Source organism: Pleurodeles waltl, chromosome 3_1 (genome assembly GCF_031143425.1).
Source record: "Pleurodeles waltl isolate 20211129_DDA chromosome 3_1, aPleWal1.hap1.20221129, whole genome shotgun sequence".
Taxonomy (NCBI): Eukaryota; Metazoa; Chordata; class Amphibia; order Caudata; family Salamandridae; genus Pleurodeles; species Pleurodeles waltl.
Window position 1 is genome coordinate 1,932,950,619 of NC_090440.1, and position 13,457 is coordinate 1,932,964,075.

Here is a 13,457-nt window from a genome sequence, read left to right on the forward strand (position 1 = left end):
TCGGGGGGCAGACCAGGGGGGTTTTGTAGAGCACTGGGGGGACACAAGTAGGCACACAAAACACACCCTCAGCTGCCCAGTGGCGGCCGGGTGCAGTGTGCAAAGCAGGTGTCGGGTTTTGTATAGGTTTCAATGGAGGAACCCGGGGGTCACTCTAGCGGTGCAGGCAGGCACGGGGGCTTCTCGGGATAGCCACCACCTGGGCTAGGCAGAGGGTCGCCTGGGGGTCACTCCTGCGTTGAAGTTCGGTTCCTTCAGGTCCTGGGGGCTGCGGGTGCAGTGTTGGTTCCAGGTGTCGGGTCCCTTGTTACACGCAGTCGCGGTAAGGGGGAGCCTCTGGATTTTCTCTGCAGGCGTACCTGTGGGGGCTCAGAGGGGTCGTCTCTGGTTACTCAAGGGCTCGCAGTCACCGTGGAGTCCTCTCTGAGGTGTTGGTTTTCTGCAGGTCGAGCCGGGGGCGCCGGGTGCAGTGTAGAGTCTCATGCTTCCGGCGGGAAACGTGAAGTCTTTGGAAGTTGCTTCTTTGTTGCAAAGAAGTAGCTGGTTTTGAACAGGGCCGCTGTTCACTGGACTTTCTTGGCCCTTGAGTCCAGGGCAGTCCTCTGAGGCTTCAGAGGTCGCTGATCCCTGTCGGAAGTGTCACTGGAGCAGGTTTTCGAAGTTGGAGACAGGCCGTTAGGGCTGGGGCCAAAGCAGCTGTCGTCTTCCTCCTTCTCTGCAGGCTTGGAGGTCAGCAGTCCTTGTTTCTTCAGGTTGCAGGAATCTGATTTCCTGGGATCTGGGGAGCCCCTAAATACTGAATTTAGGGGGGTGTTTGAGTCTGGGAGGGCAGTAGCCAATGGCTACTGTCCTTGAGGGTAGCTACACCCTCTTTGTGCCTCCTCCCTGTGGGGAGGGGGGCACATCCCTAATCCTATTGGGGGAATCCTCCAAACTCAAGATGGAGGATTTCTCAAGGCAGGGGTCATCTCAGCTCAGGGCACCTTAGGGGCTGTCCTGACTGGTGGGTGACTCCTCCTTGTTTTTCTCATTATCTCCTCCAGCCTTGCTGTCAAAAGTGGGGGCAGTGGCCGGAGGGGCGGGCATCTCCACTAGCTGGGATGCCCTGGGGCGCTGTAACAAAAGGAGTGAGCCTTTGAGGCTCACCGCCTGGTGTTACAGTTCCTGCAGGGGAGGTGAGAAGCACCTCCACCCAGTACAGGCTTTGTTCCTGGCCACAGAGTGACAAAGACACTCTTCCCCATGTGGCCAGCAACATGTCTGGTGTGTGGCAGGCTGGAAGAAACTGGTCAGCCTACACTAGAAGTCAGGTAGGTATTCAGGGGGCATCTCTAAGATGCCCTCTGGGTGTATGTTACAATAAATTGCACACTGTCATCAGTGTGCATTTATTGTGCTGAGAAGTTTGATACCTAACTTCCCAGTTTTCAGTGTAGCCACTATGGAACTGTGGAGTTTGTGTTTGATAAACTCCCAGACCATATACTCTTATGGCTACCCTGCACTTACAATGTCTAAGGTTTTGCTTAGACACTGTAGGGGCATAGTGCTCATGCACATATGCCCTCACCTGTGGTATAGTGCACCCTGCCTTAGGGCTGTAAGGCCTGCTAGATGGGTGACTTACCTATGCCACAGGCAGTGTAAGGTTGGCATGGCACTCTGAGGGGAGTGCCATGTCGACTTCGTCATTTTCTCCCCACCAGCACACACAAGCTGTGAGGCAGTGTGCATGTGCTGAGTGAGGGATCCCTAGGGTGGCATAAGACATGCTGCAGCCCTTAGAGACCTTCCCTGGCATCAGGGCCCTTGGTACTGGGGGTACCAGTTACAAGGGACTTACCTGAGTGCCAGGGTTGTGCCAATTGTGGAGACAAAGGTACAGTTTAGGGAAAGAACACTGGTGCTGGGGCCTGGTTAACAGGGTCCCAGCACACTTTCAAATCATAACTTAGCATCAGCAAAGGCAAAAAGTTAGGGGGTAACCATGCCAAGGACGCATTTCCTTACACAGGCTGTGCCCTAGTGCTGATCTTTAGAGAAAATGCTTCTCTAACTGGTACTGGTGAAAGATTCTGAGATGTCCGTTTCTCCTCTTCTTTGTGGCTTCGAGGTTATCAGTTACAAGTTTACGAAGAGGTAGCTACACTGTGAGAATGTTGATGATCTCTTCTGCAGAGAGGCCAGCATTAACAAGACTGACCTGACGATTGACATTGGAGGGGAAGGCTCCCAGCCCCCGCAGCTTGTCGTAGATTACACGGCACAGTGACAGAATCCTTCGACTACTTAACTGGCTACTTCTCTGGCTGGGCTTCTTATATCTGAAGTGGGGCAATGTCTTGGCTGAATAGTGTAGATTTATGGACTAGGATCTCTAGAGTGAAAGGAGAACAGGGTCTTGAGCCAAAGGCCCATGTGTGCTCCCTGCTCGGATGAGTTGCTGCATCAACCACAGCTAGGCACTGCACTGGAATGTGAGGGAATCTGTTGTGCCCTCATTGTTGGCATTGCACAAAACTCAGGTTATTGATGGAAACCCCATAAAGAAGTTGGTATTTGCAAACAAAAATCCTGCAGGTACTTCAGTGTGAAATGGAGATGTGTATTTAGGGAGAGGGAGTATTACACATTTCTTAATTTTGATATAAACCACCTTTCTGCCAAAATATTGTGGTTTCAAGTACTAAAAACGTGGCACTTGGCTGTGTTCAATAATTTTTTTTTTATTGAAGCGCATTGACATCAGATTTCGTTTTTCCTAAACTTACCATTGTTACCTATTAAATTGGGCCTGTTGGTAATCTTTTAAACTGCCAGTTTTGCCCTTAGTTTACCTGCCATCAAACCATGATTAAGAGGGCTTCTTGGGGCAACTGTTCAGCTTCGTAGAATATTTGGCTTATTGCTTTTTGAGCTTTGGCCAACTGACTCACTTTCTGAGCTGATTAAGAACCTAATGAGGAGAGAAGTCACTGTCTGAATTCAAACCAGTGTCCTGCAGAACTAATTTCTACAGTATGCATCCTACCCACTGACCTACCTTATTGGAAGTAGGCTGAGAAAACTCTGTTGTTGGCAACAGGGCTCAGAAAGAGATAGGCTGTGGCTATTGATTCTGAGAGCTGCTTGTGATCTTTCCTCTCTTTCAAGGCTCCAGATTCTCAGCTGCACCCATGGATCTTTGGAAGTACCCCAATACCAGGGACCGAGGGTGGTACCTGGCTCTGATGGCACCCAACGTGAAAGGCCTTGATTATGCCTGGCTTGACCCATCTCGGCTGTACTGCCACCCACAGGTATGTGACTGGGGGATGAGGAGATGATAGAAGGTAGGAATTTGGTTAAAAAAACAACTTGCTAGTCACATGGAGAACATTTTGGTTTGCCTTGCTTCTCTGTTGCTAATTCTGTACAATTTAAGAGCACCAGTATCATGACTATTTATTGCAATTTGCTGATTTCCACCAGATTTGGATTGGGAACCAAAAGCAGCCCTGGCAAAAATATTCAAACTAGTCCCTCTCTTTTCCTTTCCTCACTTTCACTCACCTTCCATTCCTCCACAATATCTCTCCCTCTGCCAGAAGCATATTGTGTGTGCATAGCTAATGACTAAAACTTTCACATCCCTCACTCCTGCATGTGCCCTACATTTCTGTGCCCCCAGCACAGTATCAAATGCCAATCTACTGGCAAGATAATCTTGTTATCTAAGACACTTTAGCAGCATTACAATATTGTGTGTGTACCACTGAAAGTTAAAACTCAGGCAGCAATACCGCTACTGGCTGAGGCAGCTGGATAAATAACAAAATGGAGCTAATCGAGGGAAAATACTCTTTTCTGCGACAGACAAATTTCGCCCAATCAACACAGGTACTCCTGGCTCAACGTGTGTCAGAAGCCAAAGCCCCCTCGTTACTCCTCCTGAATGCTCTTTTTTTAAATTGATCACATTATGTCTGGTGACAGCTGTGCTGTCAAACTCGACCTCAGAATCACAACTGAAAGCAATGGAAACAGTCAGGTAGGAGCTGTTAAGGAGTGACAAGAGCTATTGCCCTGGGAACATGGGGAACCAAGCTTGAACCTGGCCTCGGCTCAACATCCTGTCTTTCTGGGCAAATCACTCAATCTCCCACTGATAACAAAAATAAACAGAAATCAAATCTGCAATGTTTTTTGTTTTGTTGTAAAGCTTTGGGCCAGGTTTGTGATGTAAAAAATTGCAAAAAATAATAAAGCAAATATATTCACGTTCAACAGCTTCCTGTCTACCAAGTCCAATTTTGTTTATATAATTACCTCTGGATACATAAATAACATGCATTAATGTAACCCACCTCTCACACATCCACAATTTCACACCTGAATTCAAATTGGAGACTCAACCTTCTGGATTCCAGAGAAGAATTGTGACTTGGTGTCTAGTCCCCATTCTCTTTTCGCTCATTTTCAGTGAGATTTTGAAAGTAAGGTAAGAGCTATACTTAAAAATCCTGTAGCATTATTTATATTGAGGTATTACAGGTGGTGCTTTCTTCTTTATGACACTATCACTGGGTTTATGCAGGTTTCTGGACGCAGATCCTAAGATCTCATCTCACTTGAATTCTCTCTTTCATAGGCACTCCAGGATTGCGTGGAAGATCTGGTCCAGCCCTTTCGGAGTGACCGCATTGATCTAGTTGCCGGAATCGATGCTATGGGCTTCATTTTAGGTATTGATGCAATTTAATTATTACTAAATGAACTTTCTGCTGTCATTCAATCTACCTTTTCTCTCATTTTCCAAACCTGGTGACATTTACGAACACTGGGGGCCAACTCGCATGAGAAGTATGTGTGATCTCCTCCTTGTGCACGTTCCCAGCCGTGACTCTGGGACGGTCATGTGACCTTTCTGCCATGACTCAGGCTTGGACCCATGGCCTTGTTATAGTCCACGTCCCCTGCAGTGTGGGGCTAATTTCAGTGTGTTTTGCAAGACCGATTTTCATTCGGTGCCTGGGTGCCACAATGAGCCCAGTTAATGGCATATTTCCAGTTCAATTATACTCATTAGACTGAACTCCAGACTGATCTCAGTGATAGTTCTGCTGTGACTGATTTGAGGTCTAGCACCTTTATGAAACACAAATACTTTAATCCACACCTGGAGATGCAAAAAATGAAGACGCAAAAAATGGCACTGCAACCAGGAAACCACATTTTTGGACCCCCATGTCCATGGCATTAAAAATGGCACTGCAGCCAGGAAACTACAGTTCTGCTCCACAGGTCAGGGAATGCACAACCTCAGCAACATAGGATTTCCTGAAGGCCATAACATTGGAAAGTGGCATTTGAGCTCCTTGATGAGTCGGGAGCGTTTATCCATAGCACAATCTAGAAGATGAATTGATGCCAAACTTGAATCAGACGTTAAAAGTGGTCCATCATAGTACAGCATTTTGTAATGGGAATATAGCACCATGTTCTCGGTTGGGTTTAGGAGTTTGTAAGTTCTATCTGATTTGGCTGACATGCCTCCTATATTTTCATGGGTCATGTGTAAGCAACTTGACAACACTGATGAGGGACCATAGCGCATAGTGTTGGCACCCTTACTAGAGATAATTACCAGCCATCTGCTCACTTAAGATTCTGCACATGCCTGAGCACGCTTCTTAAGTAGAACTTTACATGAAATGTCTGTATTATTAATTTTTAACATGGCTTTCTGCCTTTTTTTACTTTATCAGTCAGGGGTCTTTGGGGCAGCTGTAGAACACATTTTAAAGAGTTTTCTTCTAACACTTACTATCTGTTAGAAATGGGGTCTCTAGATGGCAGTTGGTTTGCACCCTGTCCAAGTAGGGACCCTCACTCTAGTCAGGATAAGGGAGATACCCGCTCATATAACCCCTGCTCACCCCCTTGGTAGCTTGGCACAAGCAGTCAGGCTTATCTCAGAAGCAATGTGTAAAGCATTTGCACATAACACACAGTAATAAGTAAAACACTACAAAAGGACACCACACCAGTTTTAGAAAAATAGCCAATATTTATCTATATAAAACAAGACCAAATACGATAAGAATCCAACATACAGTAAGAAAAATATGAATTATGCAAGATTTACTCAAAAATACAGTTCCTTGAAGTCGATAGCTCCACGGCGTCGTGATCAACAAAACCAACAGTTCAGGCCGGCTGCGCCGTTGCGGGCCAGCTACGGTGTCGGGAAGACCCGCAAACAGTACCTTGGATTTGCAGGGCATCATGATCCTCATGGTGAGCTCCGGAGGGCGGCGTCACTGACGTCGCGGTGTCGGGTCCAGAGTCGGTGCAGGAGTCGTTGGGCCCTTGAGGTAACATGCGTTGCAGATCGAACTCCAGGCTGATGAAGTCAGGTACGCTGGCGTGGATGCCGTCGGGGCTGCGGTGCGAAGTGGGACGATGCGAAGTGGGACGATGCGACGTGCGGTGCCCACAGGTCACGGTGCAAGCAGCGGCTCTCTGATGGCGTCCATCGGCGTCGGTGAGACCAGGGCTGCGGTGTGAAGCAGTGCGACGTGCGGTGTCCACAGGTCACGGTGCAGGCAGCGGCATCGTCGTTGCTGAAGCGCTGTCGTCGGTAGGCCCAAGCCAGCGGTGTGGGATGGGACAGTGCTTTGTGACCCTCACGAGCGGTGTCCACAGGCCACCGTGCAGGCAGGATGCCTGGTGATGACACCGGAGTCGATGGTGCTGGCATCGGTGGACCGGGGCTGCGGCGCGGGACGGTGCTTTGTGTACCTCACGAACGGTGCCCACAGGCCACAGTGCAGGCAGCGGCGCCGGTGTCAGCAGGAGCGTCATCGTCGGGGATGCCCAGGCTGCGGTGTGAGCAGGCGATGCCGGAGTGCAGGGCCCACAGGTCGCGGTGCGAGCAGCAGCTCAATGAAGTCATCCGATGACTGCGTCGGTGAGACCAGGGTCGTGGTGCGAAGCGGGGCAGAGCGACTCCATGCGGCGTCAGCAGGTCACAGGCCAGTGGCGTCGTTGGCGGCGTCGCAGTGGTTTCTCCTCTTGGACAGCACAAAACACACAGTTCCCAGTGCTGCAGGTCAAGGAAACTGAAGTCTTTGGTGTCCCTGAGACTTCCAACAGGAGGCAAGCTCTACTCCAAGCCCTTGGAGAATTTTCTCAAGCAGAACACACAGCAAAGTTCACCCTTTGCACTCTTTTCAGGCAGAAGCAGCAACTGCAGGCAAGTCCAGCAAAGCAACACAGCAAAGGTAAAGTACTCCTCCTTCAGCTATTCAGCTCTTCTCCTGGGCAGAGGTTCCTCTTGATTCCCGAAAGATTTTAAAAGTCTGGGGTTTTAGGTCTGCTTCTTATACCTAGTTCTGCCTTTGAAGTTTGCAAACTTCAAAGCAAAGTCTCAAGTGTTTGCAAGATCCTTCCTTGTCCAGGCCAGGCCCCAGACACTCACCAGGGGGTCGGAGACAGCATTGTGTGAGGGCAGGCACAGTCCTTTCAGGTATGAGTGACCACTCCTCCCCTCCCCTCCAGCACAGATGGCTAATCAAGATTCAAGATATGCAGGCTACACCCCAGCCCTCTTTGTGTCACTGTCTAGAGGAGAGGTGTGAAAAGCCCAACTGTCAAACTGACCCAGACAGGGAATCCACAAACAGGCAGAGTCACAGAATGTATTAAGCAATAAAATGCCTACTTTCTAAAAGTGGCATTTTCAAACGCACAATCTTAAAATCAACTTTCCTAAAATATGTATTTTTAAATTGTGTGCTCAAACTCCACATGTCCATCCGCTCCCAAAGGGAATCTACACTTTAATCAGATTTAAAGGTAGCCCCCATGTTAACCTATGAGAGGGACAGGCCTTGCAACAGTGAAAAACGAATTTAGCAATATTTCACTGTCAAGACATATAAAACACATTACTATATGTCCTACCTTAACCATACACTGCACCCTGCCCTTGGGGCTACTTAGGGCCTACATTAGGGGTGCCTTACAGGTGAGAAAGGGAAGGTTTAGGCCTGGCAAGTGGGTACACTTGCCAAGTCGAAGTTACAGTCAAAACTGCACACACAGGCACTGCAGAGGCAGGTCTGAGACATGATTACAGAGCTACTTATGTGGGTGGCACAACCAGTGCTGCAGGCCCACTAGTAGCATTTGATTTACAGGTCCTGGGCACCTCTAGTGCACTTTACTAGGGACTTACCAGTAAATCAAATATGCCAATCATGGATAAATCAATCGACAGTACAATTTCTATAGGGAGCACTTGCACTTTAGCACTGATTAGCAGTGGTAAAGTGCGCAGAGACAATAAACCAGCAAAAACAGACGTAAACAAATAGGAGGAAGAAGGCAAACAATTTGTGGATAACCCTGCAAAAAGGGCCATTTCCAACACTATCTGAAGTATGTACTGATAAGTGGCAAATATTCCGTCTCTTGGTGATTTTTAGGTGCAGCCTAGGCCACATGTGCTGTCTCTCGACGTGTCGTGATCTATTTCTGTGGGCTTTCTCCACACCCATCACTTTCATTGGTTCCTTGGTGTGCATTTCCAAATGCCTTTGGTTTGTTAGGTAAATGCTTTGCGCTTGTCCCGCCTTGAGTCTGTTTTGCCACCACCTTGGAGACTGACCCTGTTACATGGATTATTGCACAATCAACCACATACCTCACTGTTGCGCACTACTTTTTTTCTTGTGCATCACTCTCCTGTGTTAGCTTGTTTTACATTTATGTGCATTCTCTGTACAGCCTCCATCTACCCAGACACTCTATTTCTCTATTGCTTCTTTCTGCATGTGTCCTTTCCATTTCCCCTTCCCTTCTCTCACCTTCAAGCCCTCTAGCTCCTTCCTTCTTTCTGTGATCCTTCTCTTGCCCTGGCTTACTTTTCTCCTGTCACTTATTCCCCAGCTCTTCTGCCTGACCCCCTCCTAGCTGCACTGTCTCTTTCCTTTCACTCCTCCTCTTAAGTGCCTCTCTGACACCTATCTTTTCCTCCACTCGCTCCTTCCAACAAGCACATTATCCTCTCCGTTTCTCTCCCTCTGTCTTCTTTCTCACCTCTCCTATCTCTCCAATGCATCCTCTCTCCTCAGTTCCCCCTCGGAGCACTCAGACACTCCCAAACTCACTGCATTCCAGTCACCGCTCCTCGAAGTTTAGCTCTACACTTAACTCCTATCCAATCCCAACATAATGCACCCCATGCAGGCCCTCCAAGTCACATCCTAAACCCGCAGCCTTTCCTGCTGCCTCGGACACACCCAACCATTCTACGCTCCGCACCACTCTGACACACTGAGACAAAGCATCTCGCACTGCCTTCTCCTCTCTGAAATGTGCGCACTGCGAAAGCACGCAGCGTCCTGCTTAGCATGGCAGAACCCCGACATACCTCACCTACCCTGAGCTCCCAGACAGACCCAACACACCATCCCTTACACTCCCATCGAAACCTCTCTCAGCATCAGCTTTGCACAAACAACCCGCTCCCTACTCAAAACATCTCTCCACAAACACAGCTACCTCCCTCCTCAAGAGATTCCAATACTTGCAGTCTCCGTGCTCCCAGCACAGCTCATCATTTCACCATTCTGCGCACATCCCCTCACTAAAACATGCTACACACCCGGGTCAGACTGGAATTTGCCCAGGTAAAAAGTTCAAACCAGCCCCACTGCTGTCCTCCCCCTCTATGTCTCACTTTCCATCCATCCATTCTCTGCCTCCCCCTCTCTCCTGTCATCTCCATCCATGATTGCTCTGTTTCGCGCTCTCACTTTTTCAAAGGTTTTCTCTCTTCCTTTTGTTCCTTCATCCCTCTGCTGCAGCTCTTCCTGTTAAACCTCTTCCCACCCACGTTAGTTTCAAGTTTGTAAATTGTGCACCCATCATTACAAAGACTGTCTTTGGGAAAAACGTCACCCTAAAGACTATGTCACGATTTTTAATAAGGGTAAGGTGGAAGATTAGAAAAGCCTCTCACCCCCTGCAGAATCCACTTTGGGAAAACCCACAAACCACATACCTCAGTCTCCAGTTCTGATCATTGTTTAAGTGCCAAGAGCTAATTGTTTTTGGCATTTCAGTTTGGTTGCAATGGCTCACAGTGCTTTGAAGGCACTAGTTAAAATGCATACATTAGAAATTCACTGTGTATTTTGGATCATTTCATGATCATTGTAAATGTATCTTGTATTCCCACAGCATTAGCTATATATTTCTAACTGTAGCAGCCATATGTGTTTATTAAACAGTGATTGCATTGTGTTGCTGTATTTATATGGCACTTATTACGCCTACGCAGGGCCCTGAAGCCCTTGCATACATTATTAGCATGCTGGGTATGTGGTTGGAAGGATGATGTCTTTGTTTGGTGCAGTTATCTAAGAAATAGCCAAGTTTTCAGCTGTCTTTGGAAGTGTATGTGCTCCTGGGTGCTTCTACTGCTGGCTGTTAGTGAGCTCCACAGCTTGGCGCCTAGTACTGAGAAAACAGTGCCTCCTACGGATTTTTCGTGATAAGATAGTATGATGTTAGGTGGCGGAAGCCTGGAGCACAGGGTTCATAGGTAGCCGGTGAAGCGATTGCAGGACTGGAGTCATGTGTTCTCTTTGGTGAAGGTGAACAAGAAGCCTTGCGAACAGTTTTTTAGATTAGTTGTATTTTGCTTATAATGAATGTGGGTGCACCAATGTATAGGCTCTTGGATAGTCATGATACATCCATCATACCAAGCAGCGCTATTAGGGTAGCAAGACTGACTCTGGATCCAGTTGGCCTTGTGCCAAATATACTTTTCTATTTGCATGGTTGTCATATTGTAATACTACATGCCTTTTAAAGACTTTATAACAGACAGGTAGTCCAGCAATTGACCAAGGACTGCTCAATCTTAGGGCTTTGCCTTCTCAGGAGCGGAGTTGCTACCAACTGTTAAAGGACTGAAAGTGCAATTCTTTCCCTAAATGGAGAGTTTACAATTTTGGTGTAGATGAGGAGAAAATGTTTGCACAATCTCACAGCAGCCATTTTGGGGCCAGATTTACGCCAGTTCAGTTTCCTTGAGTTTATGGAGTACCCCTTCCACCTAATCCTCATGGACAGGTCTAAACTGAAACAGAAGTAAGACCCCAAGCATGCTTGTGGCATCTAAATGTCATTGCAAAATAGTCTAGGGGTGAATCAAAGTTTCCTTGATTAGAATTATTCACTGCACTTTGGATGAGGGGATTCAAAGTTTGTCGTTTCAGAGCTTCACTTTTGTTGAAAAACATTACCAATCTCTCTTTCCTGTGAACGGAGCTTATAGAGAGCAGGCTTGGTTTTGGTGAGCAATAGATATTCCACACTGCAGAAAAGAATTTTAGCACTAAATAGCATCCCATAGTCCATTGTGCCAATTTTTTTTACTTCTTTTTTTCCATTTTGTTCATTCTAAATAGCCACAAAAGGATATTTTCAGGGGGAGACAAGAAAGTGCCTTGATTTGAGTGCTCTCACTTTTAATACTTTTGCACCTTCAGTATCCTGGACTTTTCCTGAGTAACTTCTCAGTATACTGACAATATCACAAGATGATGTACCCAGACGGCAGATAACTCAATATGAAGGCATGCATTCGGATGTCCCAACACTTATAAACCCTTAGATGTTCTTCGCAGGAGCTTACACAGCTTTGATCTTGTCCAATCAGAGATGTGTGCTTCCCTCCTACGTATTCATATCAGGAACCTTGGCTTTACAGCCTCAATACTCCCAGACGCTACATCAACAGATGAGCATTATTGTAATAAGAGGAATACATTTCTGAAAGGGAACAGGTCCAGTGCTGTAGAAACCCCATAAAAAGACAGATGTCGTCAACAAGCTAAATAAAGAAAAATAAGACAGACATCACGAAATGCTCACCAAATCGTGGTGCAAGGGCTCTTGATTAAACTGTATTAGATTTTTTCAGCTGCCTAGTTAATGCATAGAAGCAGTCTCACTGTAGGTACAAACCTTCCAAGAACTATGGACAACATTTGCACAATACATTTAGACAAGTTCTTTGCTGTGCAAGGCTCTTGAGCTACTGAGCTTTTGCTAAAGATTTTTGAAACACTTTCAACACCAGACCTCCTTAGACGACCAATGATAATACCAATAATCACCCACTGTGGTTTAGGAGGACATGCAATATCACTCTAACCTCTACCCCCACCACCACCACCACCACTGTTCCTTCCTGACTGGAAGAACCTTTCTGTATCTCCCCCTAACACAGAATTGTTGAATGGATATGTGCTTCATGTGCAATCGAGTATCTGCATTCATTTATAATGATTAAAAAAAATGAAAAACACCCTAGCCAAATAGCAAAATGTATGGTCTGAGTCCTATGTTTAGCAGGGTTTGGCCGCATAAAATAAGTTGGCCGTGGGTCAGACCCTTTGGGCAAATGCTGCTGTGCGTTGTCACCAGTGGAATATTTGGTGCAGGGCCTGGCAAGAAGCGAGGCCAAACGCCCAACTCCAGCAGCATCTGGTCTAGGGCTGTGCACAGCTGGTGTTAGCACCCAAGGATGGTTGAATGGAGAATCAAACCTCCATAGGCTAGCTTCTGTGGCCAACTCGAGCTGTGTTTAGCTTAAAGCCATGCGCAGAAGGGATTGCACGCTTTGGATGCTTGGGCGCGGGGCCTGGCCAAAGGCTGTGTGAAGCGGGGGTTGGTTATCCTTGTTCGGCTGGGCACAGGTCCCAGCCAGAACCTCTCGGCGACAGGGGTTGGCCACCCTTCGGCTGCGTGTAAGGCTTGATGAGTCCAGCATGGCCTGGCTTAACAGTTCTAGGCCCCAGGAATCCTGGAAAGCTTCAAACACAGAAAAAATGAGAAGTAACTGTTGGAAATGGCCTTTGCAGGGTTATCTCCAAACCTTTTGCTGCCTTCCTCCTTTTTTTATCTGCTTTTGCTGCTTTTAGGACTCTGGGCACTTTACCACTGCTGACCAGTCTAAATTTAAGTGCTCCCTGTGTAAATTGTGGTTATGATTGGTTATCTCTGATTGGTAATTTGATGTACTAGTAAGTTCCTAGTAAAGCCCAGGGCCTGTAAATCAAATGCTACTAGTGGGCCTGCAGCACTGATTGTGCCACTCACATGAGTAGCCCTGTAATCATGTCTCAGACCTGCCACTGCAGTGTCTCTGTGTGCAGTTTTGTTCTGCCAGTTCGACCTGGCAAGTGAACCCACTTGCCAGGTCCAAACCTTCCCTTTTACTACATGTAAGTCACCTCTAAGGTAGGCTCAAGAGAGCCCCATGGGCAGGGTGCAGTGCATTTAAAAGGTAGGACATGCACTGGTGTGGTTTACATGTCCTGGTAGTGAAACACTGCTAAATTTGTTTTTCACTATTGTAGGGCCTATCTCCCCCATAGGGTAACATGGGGATT

At 47.2% G+C, this 13,457-nt stretch overlaps 1 protein-coding gene across 3 annotated transcripts in view; it reads left to right on the top strand.

The window, feature by feature from the left end:
• The window catches only part of LOC138285803 (adenine phosphoribosyltransferase-like), a 204,083-nt gene that overhangs the window by 94,956 nt on the left and 95,670 nt on the right, over positions 1-13,457 (top strand). For all 3 annotated transcript variants that reach the window (XM_069226192.1, XM_069226193.1, XM_069226194.1), the window contains 2 exons: positions 3,154-3,299; positions 4,631-4,724. In XM_069226192.1, the coding sequence (XP_069082293.1) occupies positions 3,154-3,299; positions 4,631-4,724 (240 nt within the window). The remainder of the gene's footprint in view (positions 1-3,153; positions 3,300-4,630; positions 4,725-13,457) is intronic.